Raw genomic sequence first — 27,973 nt, forward strand, 5'->3', positions numbered from 1 at the left:
TCACCATATCAATGCATCATTCTAGTCAGAACATTGTTTTACTTTAATTTATTGTCAAGTTTATTATTTTGTTATAGTACTTGTACTAGTTGCCATATTTTATTTATCAGAACTAGACTAAGCAACTATGCCTTCATCATTATACATCGATGTATGCATTCCTGTTGTGTTATTGAACACTGGATAAAAATGTCAATACAAAAATCAAATCATGCCGTTTTGATTCTTGTTATTTCTGCGGATCAACATGGTCTAATTGACATATTCACATTTTCTTTGAGCTCAATGCAGTGTTTTATGGTTCCAAAATACCAAAAAGAATACACATTGTATTTTATTGATAAAATTATTACATAGATGAATATACACAATAGAATGTATTATTTATCATATCTATGTTATGTATAGGATAAATAAATGAGGTTATTTAAATCCACTCTGTATGTAAAAATATCTTGGTCCCCTAGTTAGCACAAATGCAAATGAAGATTCTGGAAGCAAGCATTCCTACAAGTATAGCACTTTCTTCTCTTTGTGTCCAATGAAAATATCTTTTACAGCATTTTAAGTCTGTCCGTTTCTTGTAAATATATAACCTAAAAGTCAACAGCTTAACAACAAATAACTATTACATGTATAAGTAATTCAACGAGAAGCTGTTTTCTGAATAGCCATCTCCGCCGCCAGAAGTTGTGCAGTGTCACTGGTATCGATTTCTGCCGACACAAAGTCATTGTCCCATTCCAGATCATTGGAATTTATGGGACTTTGTCTTCCTTGGGTTGATGAAGAAGAGACAGCATTTTCATCAGTTGAAGATTTGTCTTTCTTCACTTGGGGAAGACCTAGGGAAAAAAAGCTTTGTTACAACCTTATTCTGTGTGTAGAATTCCTTCAAATATTGCTTCTCAAGAGGGACGTTAAACAATATAAAATCAAATTTGCTTAAAAAGAATGATAGTGCACTCAGAGTTGCAAGCAAATTTATATTTGAAAAGTACCATCTTAAAACATTATTCTGAAAGATAAGGGACAATTTGAAAGCAAATAATCAAAATTAAAAAAAATCTTCGCCAAAATTTATTGTGATTTCATACCATCCTCATTTTCCCATTCCAAATCTAGAGAAGAACCGTCTGCCTGCGACCGATCTTTGGAATGTGTTGTTGTTTGTCCAGAACTATTAGAACTTTGACCATCTCCTACAAATCAAAGAAACAGTCCTTCAAAACTTAAACATTTAGAAATCTAAAAAATAATTTATTTTTCTTCTATTTTATTTCTTATCTGGAGAATGTTGCAAAGGGCCAGATCAATGTATAGTCAAACCTTCTCGAAGTCTTGCTGTGGTTTTCAATGATCTAGCTTTAACATTGGCTAAAAAGAGCTCAAAATCGTCTTCACCACCAGCCCTGAAAATAATATTAACTGTCACTTAAAAATTCACTTTCGAAATTTTCGGACTTGCAGAAATAAACATATGCAATAAAATATGAAAAATGCTTACACATCCCATTCTTTTTCATTTTCTCCAAGCCAAGATTTGCCAGAACCTTGGGTTGAGACTTTAGCCTTCATTTCTTTGGCTTTCTGTAATTTTGCAATTCGAGCTGCCTCACGTTTTGCTTCATAGAACTTTTCTTCTTCTAGTCGAATATCCTCTTCTTGTTGGGCAAGCTAAATTTAAAATTATGGGCGAATATATTCTTTGTACATTCATGAACCTTTCAAATATATGATTATAAAAGAAATTTCCATGATTTTGTTTTAATTAAATGGCTTTTATTACAATTTTATTGAAGCAAATATAATTGTTTTTTATGATGGTAGAAGTTCGATCTTTACAAGACTAAGCATAACAAAAGCAACAACAATTAACCACGTGTTAATTATTTTCATAAAACGTTGCACAACTAAAATCATGAAAGTCAAGACCTATGAAAGACACATGCGTGGTATGATTGGTGTCCTTGAATGCTTTATCTCACCTTCTTGTCTATTTCTGCATCAATGCGTTTTTGCTCGTGAATCAGATTTGTGTACTGTTTTGAAGCCAAGAGTTGTTTTTCTCTCTCGGTCACCAATCTACCACAAACAGAAAATAAATATTATAAAAATATAGGAACAAAAGAAAAATAGTTTTCTGATGACTCAGCACAAACTTTGACGCAAACATGACGTGACAACATTGAACATGGTGAGGAAAATGCGATAACTAAAATGGGGAACCGGAGTCGGTTATCTTATCTTGTATCGGTAGGGGGCGCCACAGGAAAATGCGGTCCATTACAAAAGTGATAAAACCTGTGAAGATGGATAATCAGCATCCATTCTCGAATACGATATCGGAAAGCACACACGTTTCAGTTACAATCCTTAATTTACTATGGCATCTAATTGTGGTGATATGACTATACCTGAACTTAAGAACGAGTTAGAAAAGTTTGGAGCAAAGAAATCAGGAAGGAAGTGGGAACTTGTGGAGAGGTAAATAAACATACGATGTTTTCATGCAAATCCAAGTAAACATTATTAATAACACAGTAAATAATTATCAATGGTGTGTAAAAGATTAACATTAAGTCAAATTGACAGTAAATATCAGAATTACCTCGTTTAAGAAACTAATTCTTAAATAATCTGCAACTTTAGCGTGTTAGATTTTTAACTTGAATTTCCTCGGTAATTCTAACATCGATCTCATATTGCTTGGTGCTTGCAGTAAAATAAGAATACTTCTCTACATTTTTATTATGAAGCAGTATTATTATTTCCTGATTGTTGCAGCTATGTTTCACTCAAAATATACATGAAAAAGAATTAAATATGCTTATTTTATTGCAGACTTGAAGCCTACAGAAGAAATGCACATTGTGCTAAGACCGATGTTTATGGACCTGAATTTATGATGATGACGCCAGATCCACAACTCTACAAGGACCTTCATGGTGACAAGACCTTTCCAGGTTGCACAGAGGCAGAAATTTCCACTTTCTTGTCGAAGTTTAATAAGACAACTGATAAGAAAGGAAGGGATATGTACAACGATGGGTTTATCCAGTATGTGAGGGTGACATTTCATGATTCAAATTGGTTCGTTAGAAGTAGTGTAAAAGCTTCAATGATGAAGTCTGTGAAATATGTTGTTGACATTATGATAGGAAAAGACAGAAGTGTTATAGAGTCTCAATGTGAATGTGCGGCAGGCATGGGACCCGATGCACATTGCAAGCATGTCTGTGCTGTACTTTTTTCATGTGCAGATTTTGTTAAGCATGGGACATACAAAACAGAACTCACCTGCACACAGAGGTTACAAACTTTTCATCGTGCTAAGCCCCATAAAGGAAGCCCTATGAAAGCAAGACAGTTGGACATGCCAGGCTGTGACGAAGTATGCAATAATGACTATGACCCTCGTCCAGTTGAATTTAGAGGCAATCCGGGATACCAGTCTTACTTTAGAAATGTGTGCTTGAATTACCCAGGTATTAGTAAGACTCCAATTTTTCAGCTGTATGAGCCTGTAAACATGAAAGCTTACAACCTAGACCATGACTATCTAAAAGACACGTTTAGTGAAAATCATTTGAAACTTTTAAATGTATCAGAAATTTCAGAGGAGAATGCACGTCAAGTTATGATAAAAACAGCTACACAAGCGGCCAACGACCTTTGGTTTGAGGAACGTTGCAAACGTCTTCATTCTTCGGTATTCGGGAGAATATGTAAAGCAACTGATCGAACTGATAAGGTGAAACTTGCTGACTTTTTAACAACAAAGGCACAAAAAATTAATGCTAAACCTATTCTTCATGGAAGAAAATACGAAAAAGAAGCTGTGAAGAAGTACCAGGAAATTTCGGGACGCACAGTTTACAATAGTGGAATTTGTGTCAGTCTGGACTCCCCTCATTTAGCAGCAACCCCAGATGGTATTATTGACGATGACACCTTGATTGAAGTTAAGTGTCCATATGTGGCAAGAAACAGTTTTATTTCCTCAAAAACAGTTCCTTATATCAAGCAGTCTGGAAGTAAATTTTATTTGAATAAAACCCATGACTATTACTATCAGGTCCAAGGACAACTTTACTGTGCAGAGAAAAATGAGTGTATATTTGTTGTGTATACTTTCAATGACTTTTTGTTCTTTGCAATAGAAAGGGATGATAAATTTATTGATGAGATGAAGAAAAAATTGAATGAATTCTATGAAGATTTTTTTAAGTCTGCTCTATTGGAAAAAACTTTTTTCAAGACATATGATGGAAAATGTAGTTGCAATAAAGAAAAATGAAATAAAGACTTTTTTCTCTTATTATGTCATTTTTAATACCAAGTTATGCATAAGATGGCACTATGCAATTCTTAAAATTACACAACATGAAACAAACATAGATTATTTCTGAAGAAAGTTTTGTTTCAGAACTATTCATGGGCTCAGTCAGAATTTTGAATGTTTTTGCAAGTCCAATGATCCTCTCAATGTGCACACGTTTGCTGGATATTTTTCGGTCCTCAATCACAGTAGCACATGACATTCTGTTTTTCTTTTTGAAAAATGTTGGTGTATTTATTTGAATGTTCCTGTGTACAAACATATCCTGCACATTGAAACCTTTGTCCGCCATTATTGAATCTCCAGAATTGCACATTTCTAACAGCCTACTTCTTTCAACTATTTGACGGTCACTTGTGGATCCCCCATAAGCTGTAGAAATATAAGATGTTAATCCACCTGGTGTCGCTCCTACAAGAACTTTTACCGTGTTACGGTTTTTATAGGTAGAATACGTTGCTTGCTGTGGCTTTGGTAACTTTGGTCTTTTAATTGGACACTCTGTGCCATCTATTATCACTCTAGTATTTGGAAATTTTGTTTTAAAATCTGATGGACAGTAATATTTTACAAGATACTTTGTAGGCCAAATGTCGATTTCCTGCCATTGCTTACTCATGAATAAAATCCATGTAAAAAATATATTTGATACAGTCTTTTCGGAAACTCCAAATAATCTTGAAAGTTCAAAATTGGTCGTATGGCGCCGTAACTTGCAGAGGACTAAGAAAAATTGGTCAGGAACACTTATGTTTGAAACCTTATGATAAATATAATTCAAACAGTGAGCTGCGGGTCCTAAGGTTCTTAAAACAAAATAAAATTTAGTTAGAGTTTCCAATCCAGTATAGAAATTTACTCCGGCATCATCATTTGTAAAGTTTTCAATACTCATTGGGGGATACCGAGGAGTTTGTGTCTGTACATCAAAAAATTTAACGTCAGATTTCTGAACAGTGACTTGAATTTCTTCAGCCAAAATTTGGGTAGAGTTAGATACAATTTCCTCGGATACTTGCAGATCATCAGCTGATGTATAGATGAATTCAACTATGGAAGACGAAGCAGAAAATTCTTCTGCTAGTTTTCGTTTGATGCCTCTGGACTTGGCTCTGTCGGCTCGTTCATGTGAATGTGGACTTGGCTCTACCCAGGGAAAAATGCTTGGCACTGCAGTTTTCTTCAATCTTTTACTTAAAGGAGTAGTTCCTAAGAATTAAATTATTTAATATATCAATACTTGTTCATAGTACTAGATTATTTATTAAATAATTAATTTATAATTTGAACTAACTTTTTAAAGCAAATAAAACAAATATAAATTTACTAAAATATTTTTATTATTACAAGTATTATTGTTATAAAATTGATGTTACAAAACATGCCCATGTGTTTATTAATTCAACTAAACAGGTCAAATTTGTTTTTAAGCAGGGTGCTAATTAGACATCAATGTCAAAACACAGTATCTTGTACTGGTAGATATGCATAAATTATCAGGCAACAGCATGTGTTCTTTTAGACATGCCTTGTGTTTATATTGTTAAAAGATAATGCGTTTGTAATAAATGACCAGTAATTGAAGTTGTCAGTGGGGAGTCTGCATGTGGCAGTGTCTGTAACGTTATCAGATTACTTCGTATGAGAGGTAAACAAGGGATTCGATATTTTAGTGCATTTCATCTAAGCAAATAAGGCATAAATATTGCTCAGAATAAAATCTATTAACATTACTTTGCACATGCTTATCAAAGATTTCAAAATAAATAAATAAATATTGTTACCATGCTGGGTTTCAGTCAAATAGTCGTCTGATTTAAAATGTGCTCTGCAAACAACAGCATGAGTTGACGGAGTCCAGCTTTGAAAACGAGTTTCACCACGTTTTATTGCGTGTATCCATGCTTTTCTTCTTAACGGATCTGTTGGAAATATATGGCCACCCCGATTACTACAATTCGGCACACAACAACAAGTTTCAGGCATGTTTTACGAGCATGTGTTTGACAGCAGATTGTTTACGTTTTTCTTCGATCGGTAACTACTGATAAGGCGCGAGGGTGTTCCGATACAGGACCGTGTTTGCCTGTGGCGCCCTCTAAAGAAAAGATAATCGGAGCAGGTTCCTAATTGTTTTGAATGGGTAGGAGGATTTGAAAAGCCGTTTTCCCGCCTATATTAGTCGGGATGCGTGCACACTTACCACCCGCACATATCTAGACACTGTGAAAGGAGCAGACCTTAACTGCAAGTGGCCTCTTGTTAAACGAACAAGGACATTTGGTTAAATACAAACATCGGTAAATTCAATTTCAAAAGCTTCATTAATTTAAAAGTATTAAATTCAGCGAATAAAGACTCCTATTATGTTTTCCTGCTAATTAATTTAAAAAATATTTTAAATATTTGGACCTTTAATATACTTAATTCGTAGAAAATGTTTTCTGCAAATAACCCTTGCTATTTTTGAATTTGGATAATAAATCCTATTATGGATTCTAAGAATTCCAACAAATAACAGGTAAATCAAGAATTTCGGGCAAGTAATGATGAAAAATTAGGTGTTATTTCTATTATTTCCATAAATTAAATGCTCCCGAAACAGAATTATGCAACACATTGATTCATGTTTATTCAGCGTCTCAAAACTGACCTAACAAGTAAAGACATCTATGTTGAATGAAAAAAATATTCATTATGATTATTTTTCTCAAAAATGCCTTGGACTTCAAACTCTGTTTAAATGCATATTGAATGTTCGTTCACGGTGATGACAATCTTTTTCAAAAATAGTAGAAAAAATTAGAGAGAATTATATAACGCTAATAATAAATTCCTAATTTGGCAGTCCATCTGCTATACAAATATCAGTTTGCTCAACAAAATGGTAATTATAGTAATAATCTTTTACCTATTTGTTGTAACATTTCTCTCTTGCACGAGCTTTTATAAATTTTCTCGAATGGAGGTGTCAATAAGATATATGCACAATTTTAAGATATTATTATTATTTCCGATCGCCTGAGATGTTAATAATATCAACTGCAAAAAATTACTTGTATCTCTCCATCTATATGTATTTTTAATCAGTACATGTATTATCACACACTAATATATTTTATAACATTTATTTTTAAGCTTTTTACAATTATTTTTTAAACTGCTCTTACATAAGTTAAATGGTTATATACACGCATCATAGTTTTATAGCTTGAACACAGGAATAACTATGTTTGTAAAAAACATTTTTTTTCACTAATATAATTATACAATTTATAAACATATAACTTTGAGCAATATAAATGTACCCTCAGTTAACAATAACAGCATTTAATTACATGTTACATACACCTAAAGTGAAGGTGAGGGTGAAAAGAGTAGGGGGCGGGGGGGGGGGGGAATCCAAGAAATCATTGTCTACTGATGCGAAGTCGACGCTAACATCGCTATTCGAATGGTGAAAATTTTCAAGGTAATTCTCAACTGCGGTGTTTTTTAGCATGTATTATTACATGCTGATTGTTTTGAAGGTGCACGCGCATATATACTGCGCAGTCAACGTTTTTTTTGTTTTGTTAATATCATCCGTCGTCAAGCAACGTTGATTGTTGCTACGTTTAATCAAACATTAGTCCGTGACTAAGCATTCAGAAAGTAACCCGTTTTAAGCGGGAAAATGGTTCTAGACGAATCAAATTTGAGAAAATTTCCATGACCCGGCCTACAACCTACAAATGTCATACATTGGTATTGAAATATAGATTTCTCTGAGTGAGTACATTAAGATCGACGACCCAGTTTTGAGACAAAGATGTGTAATCCAACATGTTTTGAATTCTTCGATAACATCAAATATATACATATTTACATAGTACCCTTATCATAATTTAAAAGTAAATTCTACAATGACATCAATACATTGAAAATTTTACATAACATTTTAGCTATGTTCTAGAACTTTTCTTTTCTTTGAACAAAATTTGAAAAGAACTGGCACAAGTTACGAAAATACGCACCGGTGTAGACGGGGCATTTGTATGAGAGCAGACAAGTCAAAATATAAATACCGCGTGGCCATCCCATGAAAGAAAGACCTCCACAAAGCTAAACAAGTCTTTGCAAACCAGATGTGGCCCTAATGCATGCGAAATATTTAAGTTTTTATATAACAAACTTATTGTTTCTTTCACATACATGTATGGGTTCATTCATTCAAAAAAAAAAATGTGTCAGAAAGGACATTACATTTCTAAGAAGGTCTGATAAAATTTAGGAGACAAAACGTTATTATTTAAAGTATATGAGATAAACAAGTACAATATACATCTGCATCTTCCCAATCAAAAGGTAACGATCCTATTCTTTCCTGTGTAAAAGTTAAGGAACGGATCAACACCCTTGACTAGCAGAAGTGGTACTCAAGGTATGTGCGACTTCTGTTAAACAATATAATGAATACCATTTTACTTTTAATTAATAAAAAATGCCAGTTTATTTAAATTTTTTCATTACAGCCTTCTATCAAGAAAAAGAACCAATTTTGTTAATCCCTTTACTTTGCTTTAATGGATTTTTCAAGCGATTTTATCATCTGTCTCATACGTAATTTCACCATAATACAATGCAAAAAACGTAAATTTGTTTCGCTCGTTTGTGAAATTAAATAATATCCATTAACATCAAATTACTTTTCACCCTTAATGTCGATTGAAAAATTAAAATATCAATATTTGTTTTCCAAAATAATATTCAACTATATATGGCTAACCTTTTATTTATTAATAGATAACTTACATGTAGTAATTGTTAAAATGTAGTAATTATCTCTATAAATGAAATTTAACCGTAATAAATATTTTAAAATCGGAAACAATAGAAAATTGGTGGAAAATACTATTATAATATTTCTCCATAAATTAATTTTGAATACTAGACGTCTCCAGTGAAAATCTTGATTCTCTTTACCCTTCAGTATTTCTTTTTATGTAATTTAACGTGTATTGTATGATTCCATTACATTTATATATACTAATTACGTAGTAACTTGGTCCATTTAAAAGTAAATCATACAATAACATCAAACATTGAGATTTTACATATAAAGTAAACAAATCTTTTGACTCATACATACCCCTTTTCATTTTACTGAAAAGGACTGAGGAATAGGTTACAGAAATACCACGGTATGCCGTCAGTATAGACTGGACATTCATTATGGATTAGGGCGGACAAGTCAAATATCAAATACCAAGTGACCGCTCTATGAGAGAAAGACATTCATAAAGCTAGACAAAAAAACCCCTGCAAAACAGATGCCAGTTTTCAAAACTCATTGGGTCAAGTAAACGAGGGTCATTCAAAACACATGTAATGCATATGTTTTAACAGCAAGAAAGGGCTACACAGCAAGTCAAATTTTAGTAAGACAACCACAATTTGCTTCATATTTTCAATAGTCACATTTATGTAAAGTTGCATAAAAACAATAAGAGAATCGTTTAAAATTCTTAATCAGTAAAGTTACATTTTTCCAATGCCATATTTTGATGTTATACATAATTATTGGCTTCGTTGATCTAATTGCAGACGATACGCAGTCTTCGTTCCAGAATTGGCAGAAAAATAAGACGTCACAGGACATTACAAGCAGCAATTATATGTTGTGATATACGTGTACTTTAAATTTGTGTTTTGGGAAAACGCAAAAAAAAAACCCCTCCTAAAATGAAGTTGGAATAAGATTGATTGATTGTATGGTGTTTTACGTCCCTTCAAGAATTTTCCGCTAACATAGAGACGTCACTATATACAAGCGAATTGGCTGAAATGGTGGATTATACTGTGTAATCACTAATTTTCGGGGGATTTAATTTTCGTGTTTTTTCCGAGGTACCGAGAGACCCCCGAATTTATGACCACAATAAAATGTAAAATTTCATACGTATTACTTACTAAACATTTTCCAACCACGAAATAAAATCCCCCACACACCAGTATTTTCTTCCTCAAACTTCGAAAATTTGACCCCACGAAAATATGTGATTTTTACAGTATTTGAGAAATGACAAAGTAATTTTTTGACGCTTTATTGTTCAGATTTCTCCGTGGTAATAAATTAGTGATTTTAAAGCAATGTTCCCTTAGTTAGCTCTGTTTTATGAAATTAAATGAAACTGCACACATTGACAAAGTGAATGCCGCTTCACATTATTATCTGTGAGTCTTTTATATCTTTGAAACAAAATCACACAAAGAATGAAAATTCTATAATTTTATAAAACGACCTATCTGGTATTTGTTTTTTAATTAAACCAATCATTGATCTGGGTTCCAAATGAATTAATCAAGAAGAAGCTTTAGATACCTGAGTAGCTCTGAAAATTACTTAAAAAGAGAAAAACACGTTTCTATCACTAGATTGAGTTATTCATGAACAAATGAACTCTACCTTTTTTAATAAATAAACTCAGAGTCCATCGCGCTTTTTATTAAAATACACTGTAAACACTGGTTTATTAGAAAAATGTGGTATATTATTTTTTCTTCATCCCCCCCTTTTTTTAGGTTCTTAAAGTAAAATATAACAAGAGGCCCATGGGCCACATCGCTCACCTGAGCAATGTGGCTAGAAAAAAAGCAGAAATCAGTTTATTATTGAAAAGTTTAAACTCAATAGTGGTCCCAACCAATCCTTAAAAGGGAGAGGGTATCATTTGAATAAACTTGAATCTTCACTAACTATTAGGATGCTTGCATCTTTCTTTGACTACCTGTGTCTTTATTCATTTGTCCTTTACATTTGAACGCCCTATACCCCCAGGAGTCAAGACTTGAACAAAATTGAATCTAAACTACCTGAAAATACTTCATATGAACAGGACTAATCATGGCTTTGCTATTCTTGAATAGAAGAATTTCAAAGATTCTTTCCACATGTTTCTATGTAAAACTTGGATTCCATGTTGTGGCCCCGCCCTACCCCTACGGGTCATGATTTGAATAAAATTGAATGTCCACTACCTGAGGATGCTTCCATAAAAATTTGATCATTCATGCCTTTGCTATTCTCTCTAAGTTTCATCTTTCCTGGCTGGCACAGTGGTTCTTGAGAAGAAGATTTTTAAAGAATTTTCCTATATATTTCTATGTAAAACTTTGATCGGCCAGTGTGGCCCCGTCCTACCCCCGGGGGTCATGATTTCAACAAACATGAATCTACACTACCTGAGGATACTTCCCCATAAGTTTCATCTTTCCTGGCTGGCACAGTGGTTCTTGAGAAGAAAATTTTAAAAGAATTTTCCTATATATTTCTATGTAAAACTTTGATCGGCCATTGTGGCCCCGCCCTACCCCCGGGGTCATGATTTGAACAAACTTCAATCTACACTACCTGAGGATGCTTCCCTATAAGTTTCATCTTTCCTGGCACAGAAGTCCTTGAGAAGAAGATTTTTAAAGAATTTTCCTATATATTTCTATGTAAAACTTTGATCGGCCATTGTGGCCGGGCCCGCCCCATCCCCGGGGTCATGATTTGAACAAACTTGAATCTACACTACCTGAGGATGCTTCTCTTTAAGTTTCATCTTTCCTGGCCCAGTGGTTCTTGAGAAGAAGATTTTTTAAACATACCATCAAATTTTCACTATTTCTTAATTATCTGCCCTTGAAAAAGGGCGTGGCCCTTCATTTGAACAAATTTGAATCCCCTTTACCTAAGGATACTTTGCGCCAAGTTTGGTTGAAATTGGCCCAGTGGTTCTTGAAAGAAGTCGAAAATGTGAAAAGTTAACGACGACAACGACAGACAACGGAGCCTTCGGCTCAGGTGAGCTAAAAAGGACTAATTTTGGAAAAAAAACATCTGAGATTTGTTATGTTTCATTGAAATTTCAATAGATGAATCTTCAAGATATCGCAAATATCTTGCACAATTTTCTTTCCTTTTCACAATTTCTAAAATTAAATTGTCTAAAAATAAATAAATCCTTATTATGATTCTTTTGACAAAGGTTATTCTTTAATTACCGATTTCATATTTGTTGAACCAGTACTTAACATACTTGATCTAATTGTACACGAAGAAGGTAATTTATTTTCACTTCTTCACGTTCTGTACTAGGGGTCTTGAGAACTTTTGCATTATGATATTTTTTTCAATTATTGAAAAGTTTTCGCTCTTCAAAATCATTACCATAAATGCTGTTTTGTCAATTGGTGGAACTTCATTTCGTTTGTATACATGTATTTGCAATTTAGGTAAAATCTGCATTGATCGACTTAAATGCGTTTTTGTAATTTCTTCGAGTAAAATACTCTATGTTAAGATAGAACGAAACAACGTAAACAATCGAATATTTTTAAATAGAGAAGCAGATCTGTGTGAACAGAAAAATATTATTTACATAACGATCTTAAAATCACCACAAGAGTTCGGTTATATTATGACATTAAACATGGAAAGTTTACATATAAAATCAAATTCAATTTCTAAATACCAAAGACATGACTATCGTCGAAACTGCTTGAGCATGCTCAAAAGAATATATTCTCATCTACTGTTTACATTCGCTGCAGGAAAATACAAACAATTAAAATCTTTTAAGTTTGAGACCCCATTAAGCTCCCTTTCAGATAAGAATTTCTTTCTATGTCAAGGCGGTACTGGTAGGCTCGATAAGACTCTTCACACCTACCGGCTAAATCATAGAAAAACTATAAGAAAGCTCACTTCTCCAACGTACTGAGTAGATCGAATTCACAATCTTATGTCATCATTGCTTCAAAAAAAAGAAGAGATTTCTTTGCAATGATTTTGAAATGCCAGGTGTTTCTGTACGAATTACATGGTGCCAATACAATTTCTATGGTGAGGTAGTATTTCTTGGACAAATTTGCATGTTATGTCCTTGAAAGTGAAACTGTTGTTAAGTTATGACGGGAAATATGTCTAAACTTCTCTAAATAAAAATTTATTATCAATAGCTTCAATCTTTGAAAAGTATGTGAAACTTCAAAAGTCAAAGGTCAAAATATTTCAGTACAGGTGGAAGTCTTCTCAAAGGTAAAACACATGTGAATTATGAAAGCCCTACTAGCTAGCATTCAAATGCAATGACCCAGGTTATTTTCTTTTTTTGTGAGAGACTGGCAGGTGGACAAACTGAAAGACTGAGAGACAATAAGATTAAATTTCCTACATTTCAGAAAACTCTGCTTACCTAGTTACTTCATCCTGTACCGGATCCTGAAAACAGATACTAAAATCAGTAAACTTTTGTTCAGATGGTTTATTCTTCATTAACATATGAAAAGGAGTCGATGAGTTTATTTTTTACCCTATCTATCTAGTAAAAACAATGGAACAAATAAAATTGTTGACTGATGACTCTTTGTTAGTTCTCCAAATTCCTTGATCTACATAACGATCAGCTACATGTACGCGTTATTTTCTTATAAAACTCTCAATGAATAGATATACATGTATAATTTTTTCCCCCATTTTTCATAATTTCATTTTGATTATGGTTATTAAAACATTGAATTCTTTTTTTAAAAAATTTATTTAATGTTGTGGCATACCTATAAAACCATTTCATCTTGAAAAAAGACGCTTATTCTATATTAAGGAGGCTAGGGGGTCAACAAATTATTTTTTTTTATTAACCACCTGATATAATTTAAATTTTGGGATATGATATCTTAAGCTTTCACCATATCATTCGGCAAAGAAAAATTTCATAAATTTTAATTTTAAAATTTGATTATTTTGTTATATCTTTATATGGAGCTCTTCTTCTAAAGGAGATCAAAATAGTAAAATGGCCACAACCACCCAGCACCTTTAAGAAATGTGGTTTAAAAATGGTTTAAGTGGTTTAATAGTGTAAATGTCATACTTACATCTTCCATAAGGTTTTCAAACTGAAATAAAAAGAAAACAAGTGAGTTGTTTTTTTTAAATAAACATTTACAATTGCTGTTATGTCATGAAAAAACACTGCATCTGAGTTGTGCAACTTTTCAATTTTATTCTATAATTTTTTTGCATTTGAATTCTACAAATTTCCATTAGCATTCTATAAATTTATTTATAGTGAATGAATTTTTCCTTTGTATTGGTACATTTTTAGAGGAGGTAGAACAAAGTCGAATCTCTAATCACATGAGAGGTGTGATTAGATGCCATTAAGAAATAAACATCTCCTTTAGACCTGGCATATCCGCCATGAGTCCTATGTACTGCTCATGTAGACAGAACATTTTGTAGTCAGGTTTAGTACATGTATAAATAAAAAGGTCCAAGAAGTTGTATGAGACAAATCAGCCAAAACACCGCCCTACCACCACCAAAATAAGAAGAGAGGAAATACATGGGCAAAAGACTGTAAAATACTTGAACTCTGTATACTCTCTTTCTTTCCCCTTTGAACATTCAAATTCAAATTTAACAATAGGATTTTTTAACATGAAAAGAACACGCTGATGTATACAACAAAAAATTCTTCATTCGATGGAGTAAAGCTTCATGAATCTTGTTTTGCAAGATTATGATTATAAAATTCAAAAGGTCTCGTTCATATTCAACCATTGCATTTGTGAATTTTTAATCATGAAAATCCGTTGGAAACTCGCTTTCTCGTTCATCTCCCAGTCAAAAATTTAATCACAAAAATTATATAGTACTTCTAACACATTGCAGCTGTTTACTCGATTAACCTTATTTCGGAAATCTGTCCTACATTAAACATAAATTTAAATGTAAAAAAAACAAAAAAAAAACGAAACACATTTATTTCTAGTTTTGAAACTAAAACAGGAAATTCACAAACCATCTTACATTGCATCAAAAAATCTTTAAAAGAATTTTTAAAGCAAATGAAAAAATACGTCATTAAAAGATTGTAAAGATGTGAAAATATGAAATGTCAATAAATTGTCAAATCATTCTCGACATACTCAGTAGTCTACATAGAAGCCTGTAATTTTCCGCATAATAGGACATCAGTCTTTGGTATTCATTGCATACACATGATATAAATGGAGCCTCCACATGAGCTAATATCATCATTGTTGACAACCAATGAAATTTTCAATGCCTATTTAAACTTAACTAGTTTTCTTTGGTAAATTTTTATTCTATCGTTAAGAACGACGACAAAAGCGACTTAAATACACTCAGGCAAAAACGATTCCCAGCAGAATGTTGTAGGTTTCAATAAAGACCACAGTTCAACAATGACAAAAGAATCAAAGAGTTTTCGATTTCTGGATATATATTAAATATCAAACTGGTTGTATGATTATTCCTTTAAGTATTTAACACGACTGAATCGACCTCAAATGACTTAGAAAGGGAAACTGCCATTCCTTTACAAAAATGAGTTTATGATGCTTTTATGAGACAATTTGACGTCATCCGACATGGATTTTAAACTGCATAATTCAGTTCTAAAATCTTTTTTAATTCTAAAACAAATGATGATGAGTAAAGTGCGAGTTAACAGCGGAAATTTTTTTTACGATTGAAAATTTCGAAGAAAAATACAGTTTAGAAACATTGTGATTCTTTCATGCGGATAAAAACTTTGGCAAAATGGAAATAATTTTTAACATTGTAATGAAATGCTGCTCAACCAGGAACGGTAAAATTTAATTCTACAGGACTGTAAAGCCATTGCAATCAAAATGACATTCTGTGGAACGGCATCAAAATGGGCGAAGATTGGCCTGGTGTTTCAGTATATCGGACTGGCATTGTTTTTGTCAGGATTTGGAACTATAGGATGGATGATCACTCAAACTGTTCAGGATAACAAAGACATTACAGTGGGGCTGTTCAGAATGATCGACTGTTCCTCGGGAAGTTGTTCAACATCAGATGTATCATCTCAATACCAAAATAGTAAGTATATACACTGTACTTTTTTTCTTCTTACATTTTATTTATCAACGAAAAAAATGTTATCGCCCGAAATTAAAATTCTTAACGAAACAATGCGCAGGTATGCATACTTAGTCTGTTGCTTTTCAATGCTTCCAAAAGAATAACATCTTCATACATTATTTTAAATTCTAAAAAAAAGTTAAGTATTTCATACAAGAACTTTATTTTTTTTTCCAAATGTGTGGTTTATTACTAAACATTTGTTTATAGATATCAATAAGATTAAAGTTCGTAAAGTTTGATTTACTTAAATAAGTTTATTTAACCTTAATCAGCACAGCTAATATAACAATCTTGCGTTTTATTGCAAGCGATGGGACATTAAGATTATTTCGAGTTTTTATTTATAAAAAAAAATTATATGCCAGATACCATAATAACACAGATATATTTATTAAAACATTTTTATACTATACAAAATCTCCATTCATTCAAGGCATGCATCACCCGATATATAATACAACCATAAAATACACCCATTACAGTATATTCCTTACGTTTTCTTTACAAGAGTTTAAAACTCAAAGAAACATAAAGATGTGTAGCAACCACAAATTAAAAGAAAATGGTTTATGACAGAAATCATACAAGGTCGTATTGATGGATTTTAGTCTTTGGTACCATATCAACAATCTTTAACTGAATATTGGTTTATCCAGTATATATAGAATTTCGATATTTTTTAAATAAGAGACGTAATTCACTACTGCCTCTCAAAGTGTCTTTTGAACGGTTTAATTTTCTTACTATCGAGTACCCTTTGCAGTAACTTTGCACAATTACAAAGACCCAGGCGTTTTGAAAAAAAAAATCTTACTAATATGCTAGCCGTTTAAAAGAATACAAAAAATTGGTCCTATTAGGAATAAAACAGAAAAAGATCTCACTGAATGACTTTTTGACGTTTTATAGATGGAAGGGACGCCACTCTGGGAATGATGATAGTGGTGATGATCGCCGCGGTACCCATCACCGTTCTCTACAGTATCTACGTTGCCACGGAAGCCGCCAGATCAAAATGCCTGGCATTGACCATTATTTGTATGTCATTCGCTGCAGGTAAATTCTATTTGTCATGTTTTTCCAAAAAAGTGTGTTCGAGATATAAATGATCTAGTAAGAGTCATCGAAAAATAAGACTATACGCAATGTTATTTTTAACGCCAAACATAGTCTTGAGGATATTTCTTGCTTTTCACAACTGTTCAATTTTCTTAAGTTCACAAGACATAAGGTAATTTCTAAACAAAATTTCTATTTTGTAGCAACATTTGCAGTGGCCGGGATGATTGTATATGCAGTTCTTCTGCCTACTGATTTCTATACATCCTATTCCCTGGGACTGGTCACGCTAGCTGCGGGTCTTTTTGCTACAGCTGCCTGTTTACTTATACCAGACATTCGTAATAACATTTACAAGACTACTAAACGTCGCGTCACCCCACCACCACCTTCACCAAGTTTACCACCCATAGAAAGCCCCCCTCCAAAATACAGATACAGGGAACGCACGCCCGAGTACTTCACCCCTAGTCCCCCTCCGAAGAAAAGAGGATATTGGGAGTATAAAGAATACGAGACCCCACGTCCAAAGGAACGTCGAACTCCACGCGAATTGGTGCGGGTACATTTACGTTCGACGACCCCGCTGTCCGTCGGCAACCTATCAACAACGTCGACGCCGCGTCGCTATAGAACACCACCATCAGTCCAAAGATACGACTACAAAGCAAGATAACTGGACTAGCTTCCGACTTGAGTGGAAATTATTTCGTCCACATCCTATAGCTAGCCTATTGACTGGAAGTGTTTGATTTTTTTCGATGTTGATCATGAACGTGCCAAATTTCAACATTTCAGATGTCAGAATATATGACACTTTCATAAAGTGCCTTGACATTGAAAAAACCAACAAATATTTAATTGTAGTCAAGTTCACCAACAGTTTAATACCGGTATTTGTTGTGAAATGCGTATGAAAAACCCTCGATGCTTGGTTTTGAAAACCACTTCCGATCAATTATACTGTCAAAGATAGAACAAATCTTTTATTTTCCAGATTTGTTTACAATCTACAGGTTCTTTCATTGAAATACGGAAACAGAAATGCATGTAGAGTTGTAGACTTACTAGTCATCACAAAAGTGTATATATTTTTATTTAATCTTTTTTATGGGTCTATAAAAGCATATACATCGTGATCAAAACCAGTAAATGCAACATCTGCTTGGAAATAACCTTGAAAACTCAACATTTTCATAAACAGTAATTTATACACGTTATCTAACTATAGGGAAATATATTTGATAAAAACATGAAGAAGTTTTCACACTCACAAGCAATATATTAAGTTTTTGAGCAATTTAACAATTTAATGAAGTTATATTCCTTTGAAATCCCTGCAATAACTAAAAAAATGGCCGTGTTATTTGACCTTTTCCATTTTCAAGCACACTCTTTATTCATTCTATTTACACCCTGCAGTTCGTGTTTTTTAAGTTTTCTACTAGAAAACTTTATTGGATATTTATTTCAATCTTTCTCCTAGACCATTTGAATAATTTACGACTTCACTTCTCAAACCTTCGATTTGAATGTACATGTATTGCTATTATTTATTTTATTATTATTTGTACATCGATTGTTAAATCTTGTTGAATAAATCATTGTTATCATAAAGGATGTGTTTTTAAAAATCTTTTTACAAAATGAAATCCATTAAAGGAATAAGGTTGTTAACTTCAAAATTAAAATCAGTCTTGTTTTCAAAAGAAAAAAAGTCCCTCCATTATAGACGTGTCGCAGTGTTAAATTAATTATGTCAAGACAGGATCAAATTTATTTTTAATGCATAGTGAAAACAAAGATAACCGCTGTACTTAAACGTGCAGCAGCCTACCGTTTGCTGTCAGATTTCTTTCATTTTAAAAAAAAAAAACAGACTTTAGAGTTTTCATGTTTAATTTGAAATAATTCTCATATCTATCATAACTTCTTTTGTTCTGCATGTTATGATCTTTTTTCCCCTTACGAACCCTTCAAATTTGTACATTCTTTTATACTATCAGGTAAATTACAGAATATATTGAAAAAAAGTTATCAATTGGCTAAATAAAGTAGTTTAATTTATATATACCAAATACCCTTGCAGTTAAAAGTTTTTTAAAATGCAAAAAAAGTATATATACAGAAGATTTTAATGAAAATTTCTGGATATTTAAAAATCTGTTTTCACAAACGCATGAATAAACTAATTCAGACTTGAACACTGTATTCCTATTTATTTTAATTAAATCGATTGATAATCTTGTTGAATTCATTGTTATCATAATATGTGTTAATTTTTTTTTAAAAAGAAACCATAAAAGGAATTCTTCAATTATTTTATATGTCTTGTTTTAAAAAGGATGTGTTTGTGTGTGGCAATGTATTTTTAGCATATATTTATCTAATGTGATCATTTGAAAGAACATATATATTGTGAGGGCATCTTACATAAAATATGGTGAAGGTTCAAAATCTAAGCATAAGGGGGTCACAAGGCCATTTACCGAATTATTTTGGCTTTATTTTTGCATGCCAAATATTCATGCACTTTCTTTGTTCAAAAATTAACGAAAAATTTGTAGAAAAGAAACTCTTTACGGTCACAGTAGGTCACAAGGTCATTGACCATGGTAGCATTTAAGTTTATAACTATTATGCATACCAAATATGAAGTCTCTATCTTTTATGGTTCAAAAGTTACCCAGTAAATCTAAAAATAGTTACTTAAAGGCCACAAGGTCATTGACCTTGGTGTCATTTGAAAGAGTTTAATTAGTGGAGTATGCATACCAAATATGAAGTCTCTTTCATATATGAGACAAAATGTTTCTCAATTTTCAAAATTCACAGAAAAGTTGTATTTTTCTAAAATCACGTTCTCAGTAATGTCATCTTCAAAACATTTTATTATTTTATTTTACAGTATACCCTACGGCTTATCAATTTTTAAAATCAATCTTTGGAATTTTCATGTCTAAGTTGACAAATTTAGCACATTTTGTCCTGGAAAATGGGTTTACTAGAGCTATAAAAATGTAATTACAAATTAAATTAAAAAATATTCTCTGGGCTACATAATGCAGTTTAATTTATGTAAACCAAATACCCCTGCAGTTAACCGTTTTTTAAATGCAAAATAAGTATATATGGAAGATCTTAATGATGATCTACTTTGAAGCAATGATCAGATACGGATGAAACTAATTCAGTAATACTTACTAAGTGAATTTTAATTTCTGATAACCGAATTTCTTTTAAAATATGAAAATCGAACAGTAATGTTAAAAAGGATATGACAATATATTAATCATTTATCTAATATGATCCCGTTACATTTAAATTAAATGTGTAAAAGATAATATAAACCATATAATTTTGAAAAATATAACTTTTAATATAAAATAAGATTAATATTTTTTTTGACGTAAAAACTACGGTAGAGAAATTCTTTAAGATTACACTACACTTGTGCCTGTAGCAATTTATAACTATCATCTGGCAAGTACGCCTCCATTCTTTACTAATGGATTGTAAGGGGGAACCAATTTATTAAAATATACTACAACTGACTTTATGCTCATATATTATTATAAGTAATGATGAATATTAACTTCACATCACTGGTGGTACATTACAGCTAGTATATGAAAGAAACTACCTGGTTTCCAGACGGGAGACGAATATCAAAATTTACAAATTTTCCCGCTTTTAAGAGCAAATGCATAACGAGGTTCATATCAAGCAATTAGTTGAAATATCATTTTTTTAAAATTACTATACTTTAAAAATGCATTTGATTTTGTTTAATTTGTCTGATTTGATAAATACTTGTGCTAAAATAATGTTGATGGTGTTGATACGTTAATAATCACTATGCTGCGCGAAACACAGTATTGCGCAACGGAAACTCTAGTTGTTTCTAATTACTCAGACGTCTCATTCTCTGTTGTTGTCCTTAATAATTTTCAATTCAATCATTTAATCAAATTAACAAAGTAAGACTACAGAAATTGCTAAAAAAAAAAAAAGGGTTACATTCATTATATCACGGTAGGAAAAAAAGTATATTTGTAATCTGTATGCTTGCAAAAGAAAATATGTTTTCCTGCTTGTTTTGTGCTTGTTGTTGTTTTGAAAAGATGAATAACCGATTTTCAAGTTTAATTTGAAGAAAATACAAGCTGCACTCTAAACAAATTATGTGGGAAAAAAAGTAACGAATTACCCCAAATGACCTCCTGATCGAATTCTTATGCACTTATCATAAGAAGCAGTCATTCTGATATAAAATACCCCCCCCCTTTTCCCAAAGCAATATGGAGTAAATATGGTTTTCTTGAAATGTTTATGTCAATTCTTCAAATAAAAAGTGAAAATAATATTTTAAAAAAAGAAAATTTTTAAAAAGAAAAAATTCAATTAGTTGGCTATCATATTAATAAAATAAAATTTTATTAATGACTTTGTCCACCTTCTAAAATCAGTTATCAGGCAAAATTATAGCTAGACTTTGAAGAAAAGGACTTATGCAAGCTAAATTGCTGTTTTACTTAAGCATACACTTAAGCATGCCAGTATCTGAATGTTGACATTTTAATGGGTTTAGAAATAATTCTACTAAGATTTTTAGTTGTAATAGAAAAGGATGAGCTAATTTATGAAAAATACTTAGGCCCGATTTCTTTCCTTCCAACACTGACGAATTGTGAGTGATCTTTAGAATCGCACCTCTCGTCATTTTCTTTATTACCGGTAATAGAAACTGAGAACAAATATTCCTTGTGTGAAAAATTAAATACTTCTCCTTTGAATTCTTTACTCCAAATATAAACAAATATTTCTCATTCTGTAGAGTATTTAAACGTGTTGTCATTCCTTTTGAGCGTCTATACAACCCATACAATTCATCAGTGAATATGGCTTTTCAAGTACCAGTAATCGATAGTTAAAAAGAACAACTCATAATTTTCTGCAAGTGTATGATTTGAGAACAAGAGATGAAATTCAGTTGGCAAGTTTTCTGATTTAAAAAGAAAAAACTCATCCAAGCTTTGTTTTTTTTTTTATTTTATTGGGGAGAGAGAGAGAAAGAGAGAGAAAGAGAGAGAAAGAGAGAGAGAAAGAAAGAGAGAGAGAGAGAGATATTGTCAGTATCATGCATGACACTCAATGTTTATGCCAATCGCATCTATTCAATCCATTTCCAAAATTGCAAAATAAATCATTTTTCATTTGGGTGAGGGAACAGAGCTAATCTATTGACGCACTATAAACTAGTGAAAAGCAATTAAAATTAGCAATATTAATATATTGATTATATTTGAGCAGACGTGAGTTGACATGCATACCCACCGAGCGTTTGTTTTGAATAAAACAGACTGACAGCACTCAAATACAGAATTTCAAAGTGAATTAGAAACTTGATAAATCGCATGATGTGCCTTAGTGTATAAAAGGACAAAGGAAGAACTTATGGTATTTATTAATTTTAAATCACTTTCTATAAGACATTTCTGACAACCACATTTGCTTAGTATGTAAGTAAAGAAAATTAGATGAATATGCTGTTTGCTTCTAAAACGAACGAAATTTTCCAAACTACAATAGAACTACGTTAAATTCACAAGAAATATATCCTCTCGAACATACATACATTAAATTATGATTTTATGATTATTTTTAAATTTTGATTTGATGTAATTAATTGCACATAAAGGAGAGGCAACAAGACGAATAATTATAGAAATATGTAGGGCTGCAATATAGTAAGTTATTCATTTGTACCGCCAATTCAGAACCTGGTTAATATATGCTAACTCTAAAAATTGTGTGCTTCACAACATAAATTCTTCGATTCATCACTTTATTACTACTTAATGTTCCTCAATAAAGTTGCATTAGAGTTACATCGCATTAATGGTGAATTCATTTAAAAGAAATAAATGGCTAAATTGAAATAATTTTGGTTTTTGCTTTAATGAAATAAATGTAGGTTCCTGTGTTAGGAAAATTTCAAAGAGTTGTCTTTCTTTTTCTGTTCAAAATGATATTCCAGAATACTTCTTATATCATAAAATTTTACTTAATCAAAAGGCTTTTTTCAAAAATGAAATTCAAAATGATTTATGCAACAACTCTTTTTATTTTCTAGAAATAAAAGCCTTCATATCAATTCATCTAATTAAATACATAATGCTTAGAAGAGGGAACAAAAACTTTACATTTAAATAAATAACTTGAAAGGGCTATCAATAATAGCAACAAATCTTATTTCCTTTAAAAATTTACAAGTATAATGTCTCTTTCTTTAAATCTGTAGGCCCACATAGAATGCTGATTTAAGTGTAATTTAATTAAACATTTAAATTTAAAAGCATTAAAGCAAATTTTATATGTACATGGATGAAGAGAGGGACTTCACATGCACAAGAATGCACCTTTTCCATCAATATTAAAAGTTTTCACACTCCCAATCACATAAAGAGAGATTTTTCACTGGTACTTTAAAGCAATATGAGCTGCATTTCTGAAAAAAAAATTTTGCTGTTAAAATGTGTTATTATGATTTATTTGTATGTTTTTTAAACCCTTATGATTATTAAAACCAAAATAAGATTTTAAATTGTTTCAGGAGAAATATTTCTGTACAATAGAACGTATAGTATTATATAAGAAATCAATATTGTACGGGACGACAATAATGTAATTTTGCTTCAATTAAAATTTATAAAAGTTATTCTATCACAAATATAAACAACAGAAGTTTATTATGTACTATTTTTTACGTCATTGAAGTTGTTGATTACATATTTACAACAAAATATTTTCAATGTCAAACTTGCAGCTCATATTGCTTTAAGTATACATGTAGCAGAATTCATTCAAAACCTACCACATGAGAAAAAAGAAAACTCTTGCTTTGTCCCTTAACTGAACATTACAACAACTAACAATAGTTACCAGTACTTTCATTCATAATGCTATTTCAACATTTTGTATCTCAATAAACTTGAAATAAATGGCACTATAGAGTCTAGCTACAAAACTGTAGCATTGCAGTGTTATATACAAGTCTTTGACCATAACGCTACAGACTCGTAATGCAAAAAAGGTGCAATTTTTAGTGCAAGATTTTCTGTACATGGTTGGTGAGAATTCCTCCACTTTCTAGCATTAGTCAATCCTCCACCTTTTTTGCATTACAGAATCTGTTGTGTTATGGTCAAAGACTAATAAATAAAACCAGAACGCTACAGTTCTGCAGCTATACAGAAACTGCCATGCATGTTTCCTATTTCAATGTTTAACTGACTACATATCAATGATAAATAGAGGTACTGTGAGCAATGAGCTTACTAAATGATACCCTCCGCCTCCCATATGAATATAATGGCAGTGTCCATGTTTTGCTGTGGGAAACCCAAAATATGTTATGTCATGAATCATACCATTTTTATACTCAATTTGTCTACAGTACAGAGTATTCTGTATATACATGTACCTGTACCTACTATACATGATGAATACAAAGGGCTCAAGAGGTCAATAGTAAATGCTAACTAGTCTTATAAGCACTTGATTCCACATTTGGTGTCTCTAGGGGAATTGTATTTAAGTTCTGTTCATGATTTGTTTTGTTTACTTGATTTATGAGATTGATTAGCTGTCATCTTCACCTTTAGCATGTATGGTTTTAAAATGTATAAAACATACTAGTGCATATGACTATGTACTGTATAACATATATCTAACCTAATTCATTTACTTGTCCTTTTGAGAATTTTTCATCCATTATCATATTGGGAATTTGGGACATCACTAATTTCTGAAAGAAGGCTGTAAATTTAGATCTGTAGCACTCAAATTTTTTGGCATTGACTAGGGAGGGATCTCATTTGTCAATTGTGTCAACAGCCTAGCATCACCTAACAACATTGGACCTAGGTTTTTATGGTTTTATCTGAAAGATTTAAAATTGGGATGTGAGGATCAACTCCTTACTCTGCAGCTCTAAAGCAGAATGCTCTAGCTGCCAATCTAATTAAAATTAGATGTTAGATCCGCTCGCATACTCACTACACTAACATCTAACAACATCTCATTGCAGGTCACGTCAGAGGTTAAATTCTATCAACCAATCAAATTGTCGCCTGCAAAACCATTGTATTGTTGAAGCAAATAAATCTAGAGTTGTTCCAAATTTGATCTCTGATGTGACCCTCTATGGGATGTTTTTAGATGTAAGTGTAGCGAGTATGCGAGTGGATCTAACATCTAGTTTTAATTAGTTTGCTCTAACTGCCTCACCACTTGGTTGACCATGAATACATGTATCCACTAAAACAACAATCAGACATTAAATAACAGTATACAGGCCCCTTCGAAGCAATTTCAGTTGGGGGGTGGGACTTATATTTTTAGTTAGGGGCACCATATATTCCTTGACAAGCAAAAAAAAAGGTCATCAGACGTTTTAATTGAGGGGGCATGAGCATATACATGTAGTATCTATGTTTTCTGTAGTATATAATATATCGGTAAAATTATTGGGGGGGGAGGGGGTACCACCCACTACTGCCATTTTATAGAATATAGAGCAGTAATGATCATTCTTTTTTTTCCATTTTTCATTTATTTTTTAGCAATATATGTGTAAATGCACCTGTCTATGAGAGAGGTGCTTCTGAAAACATTTTCATGATCACAATTCGTACCTCCACAGAAATATCTCTTTCCACACTGTATCTTGTTCGCAGGTACTTTCTCCTATAAAATAAAGCAACATTATACAAGGTATAAGGAATACATAATTTACATAAATATTAACCAGTAAATATACTAAATAATATGTCTCGGGCAGTCAGGTGCACAGTTATTTCAAATACTGCTTAATCCATTAAATACAATTGCACACTCATTTAACATGACTTGATTTTTCGATGCAACCATCTCCTTCTGGCTTCATACTTCCGTTTTGTTAGAATACAATGTACACTTACGATGGGTCTATGCTTTGTTTGAGGTTCTTAAAACCATTCTGCCACCTCAAATGCTATCAGCATGATTTCAACCTTTTAAACATGTGCGATAATGGCATCATAATGCCCAACATTGGTGCCAGGCACATTAATGGAAGAAGAAGAACTATCGATTTCATGAATTGGTTTCTGTGTACGTGTCGTAATTAATTCAAACTACGCTGTTTCATGGATAGTGAAACAAGTATCGGATATTGCTACAGATTCAACTATCATTCAAAATGTATGTCTGTTTTAATTAAAGTGCAGAAATTGAGATAAATTTGAAAGAGGAAATTCGGTACCAAAATTAAAAACAACTTGACGAATATATCGATCACTTTAAATGAATTGTTTATCATATCCCGCCTTGTAAATGCAAAGCATGAATCTACAAATCACTACCTTTTACTTGAGATGCCAAAGCATCTCGCTATGCAGTTTCCCATCCTAAACCACAGTCAGAAATTGTGTTAATCGACCTGTCATCTTCCCATGACTGGCCTGGCTTTGCAGACATAAACTTCCGCCTTTCTTGTATTTATTTGCATCCTGATCCCGATTAAAATCTATATTACAAAGGGATTTTTTATTACCTGCGAAAATGAAGTCCCATCCCCTCCCGCTTTTCTTTTGATAAAGTCAAAGGTGAAATCTTTTTTTAATGTACTGAATTAAAGAGGATCATCGTCGGGTTGTAAATACTTCAGTCTTTTTTAATTTTTATTATAAAATGGGAGGTAAAACATTACCAATCTTAAAGAGATGAAAATTTGATATGTATATTATTTAAATCCTGAGGAGTTTAAGATGTGCTTTTTAAATTTGATTAAACACTAAGCCACTCAAACCATATTAAAGGAGATTTGGTAATGAAATAATCACTGGTGCTTAATTTTATACACGAATCACGTAGAATCCCTGCTTTGTTTACTTGTAGGTCTTTGCTGACACTATCAGCATGACTTTACATCTCATCGTCTCCAAGCATAGGCGTCGGAACCGGGGGGGGGGGGGGGGGGCTAGGGGGGCTTTGCCCCCTCCCCCCACTTTTTTCCAAATATATACTTATAGTAAAGACATTGAACATATTTTCGTAGGCTAAGCCCCCCACTTTCCACAGATACGTCTTAGTATATAAGGTTAAAAATGGGGAAAGTGGTGGTGTTTGGAAGAAAATTTTTGGTACTGAAGTTCGAACCTACCCCCCCCCCTCCCCCCACGAAATAGGATTTTCGTGTTTTGGAAATAGACATTTCCCTTTTGTTGTTTTGTTTTTTTTGTTTTTTTTTTTTGGCTTGTCAGGTTTTTTTTGAAGGTACAATTTTTTTTTTACACTTAGCCCCCCACTTTCAATTTGCTTCCGACGCCAATGCCAAGTTCTTTATTCAGTTGAAACTGCTTAATGGCTGTGTGACGCATACATAGGGTATGTCTTTGCTTGTCTTCAGCTCCACCCCTGGCCAGCACTTTGCTGCGAAAGAGTTAGCAAAATATGTTAAACTAGTAGTCTCTGCCAGGTATTGCCTTTAGGTAGCAGATGGACATTGGGTACCCCCTTACAGCCCCCCCCCCCACTTTTTTTTCCCAACATTACTTTGACTATAGGAAATGTTC

The 27,973-nt window shown here is 32.5% G+C and overlaps 2 protein-coding genes across 2 annotated transcripts; one reads left to right on the forward strand and one right to left on the reverse strand.

Moving 5' to 3' along the window:
* Positions 1-316: 316 nt before the first annotated feature.
* Positions 317-26,884, reverse strand: LOC134273556 (AP-1 complex-associated regulatory protein-like). The gene is made up of 9 exons (XM_062755752.1): positions 26,762-26,884; positions 26,054-26,105; positions 14,249-14,269; positions 13,567-13,592; positions 1,989-2,085; positions 1,508-1,677; positions 1,330-1,412; positions 1,098-1,202; positions 317-845 (listed from the first exon to the last, which is right to left on the reverse strand). The coding sequence occupies exons 1-9, from the start codon at positions 26,803-26,805 to the stop codon at positions 646-648; spliced, it is 798 nt and encodes a 265-aa protein (XP_062611736.1). The 5' UTR covers positions 26,806-26,884; the 3' UTR covers positions 317-645.
* On the forward strand, positions 15,472-18,071 carry LOC134273540 (uncharacterized). Its single transcript, XM_062755736.1, has 3 exons — positions 15,472-16,250; positions 17,205-17,351; positions 17,558-18,071. Exons 1-3 carry the CDS (start codon positions 16,034-16,036, stop codon positions 18,028-18,030), a joined length of 837 nt encoding a protein of 278 aa, XP_062611720.1. The 5' UTR covers positions 15,472-16,033; the 3' UTR covers positions 18,031-18,071.
* Positions 26,885-27,973: the final 1,089 nt, after the last annotated feature.

Source organism: Saccostrea cucullata, unplaced genomic scaffold, assembly GCF_032062105.1.
Source record: "Saccostrea cucullata isolate Sc308-1 unplaced genomic scaffold, CSIRO_AGI_Scuc_v1 ctg560, whole genome shotgun sequence".
NCBI classification, from domain to species: Eukaryota; Metazoa; Mollusca; class Bivalvia; order Ostreida; family Ostreidae; genus Saccostrea; species Saccostrea cuccullata.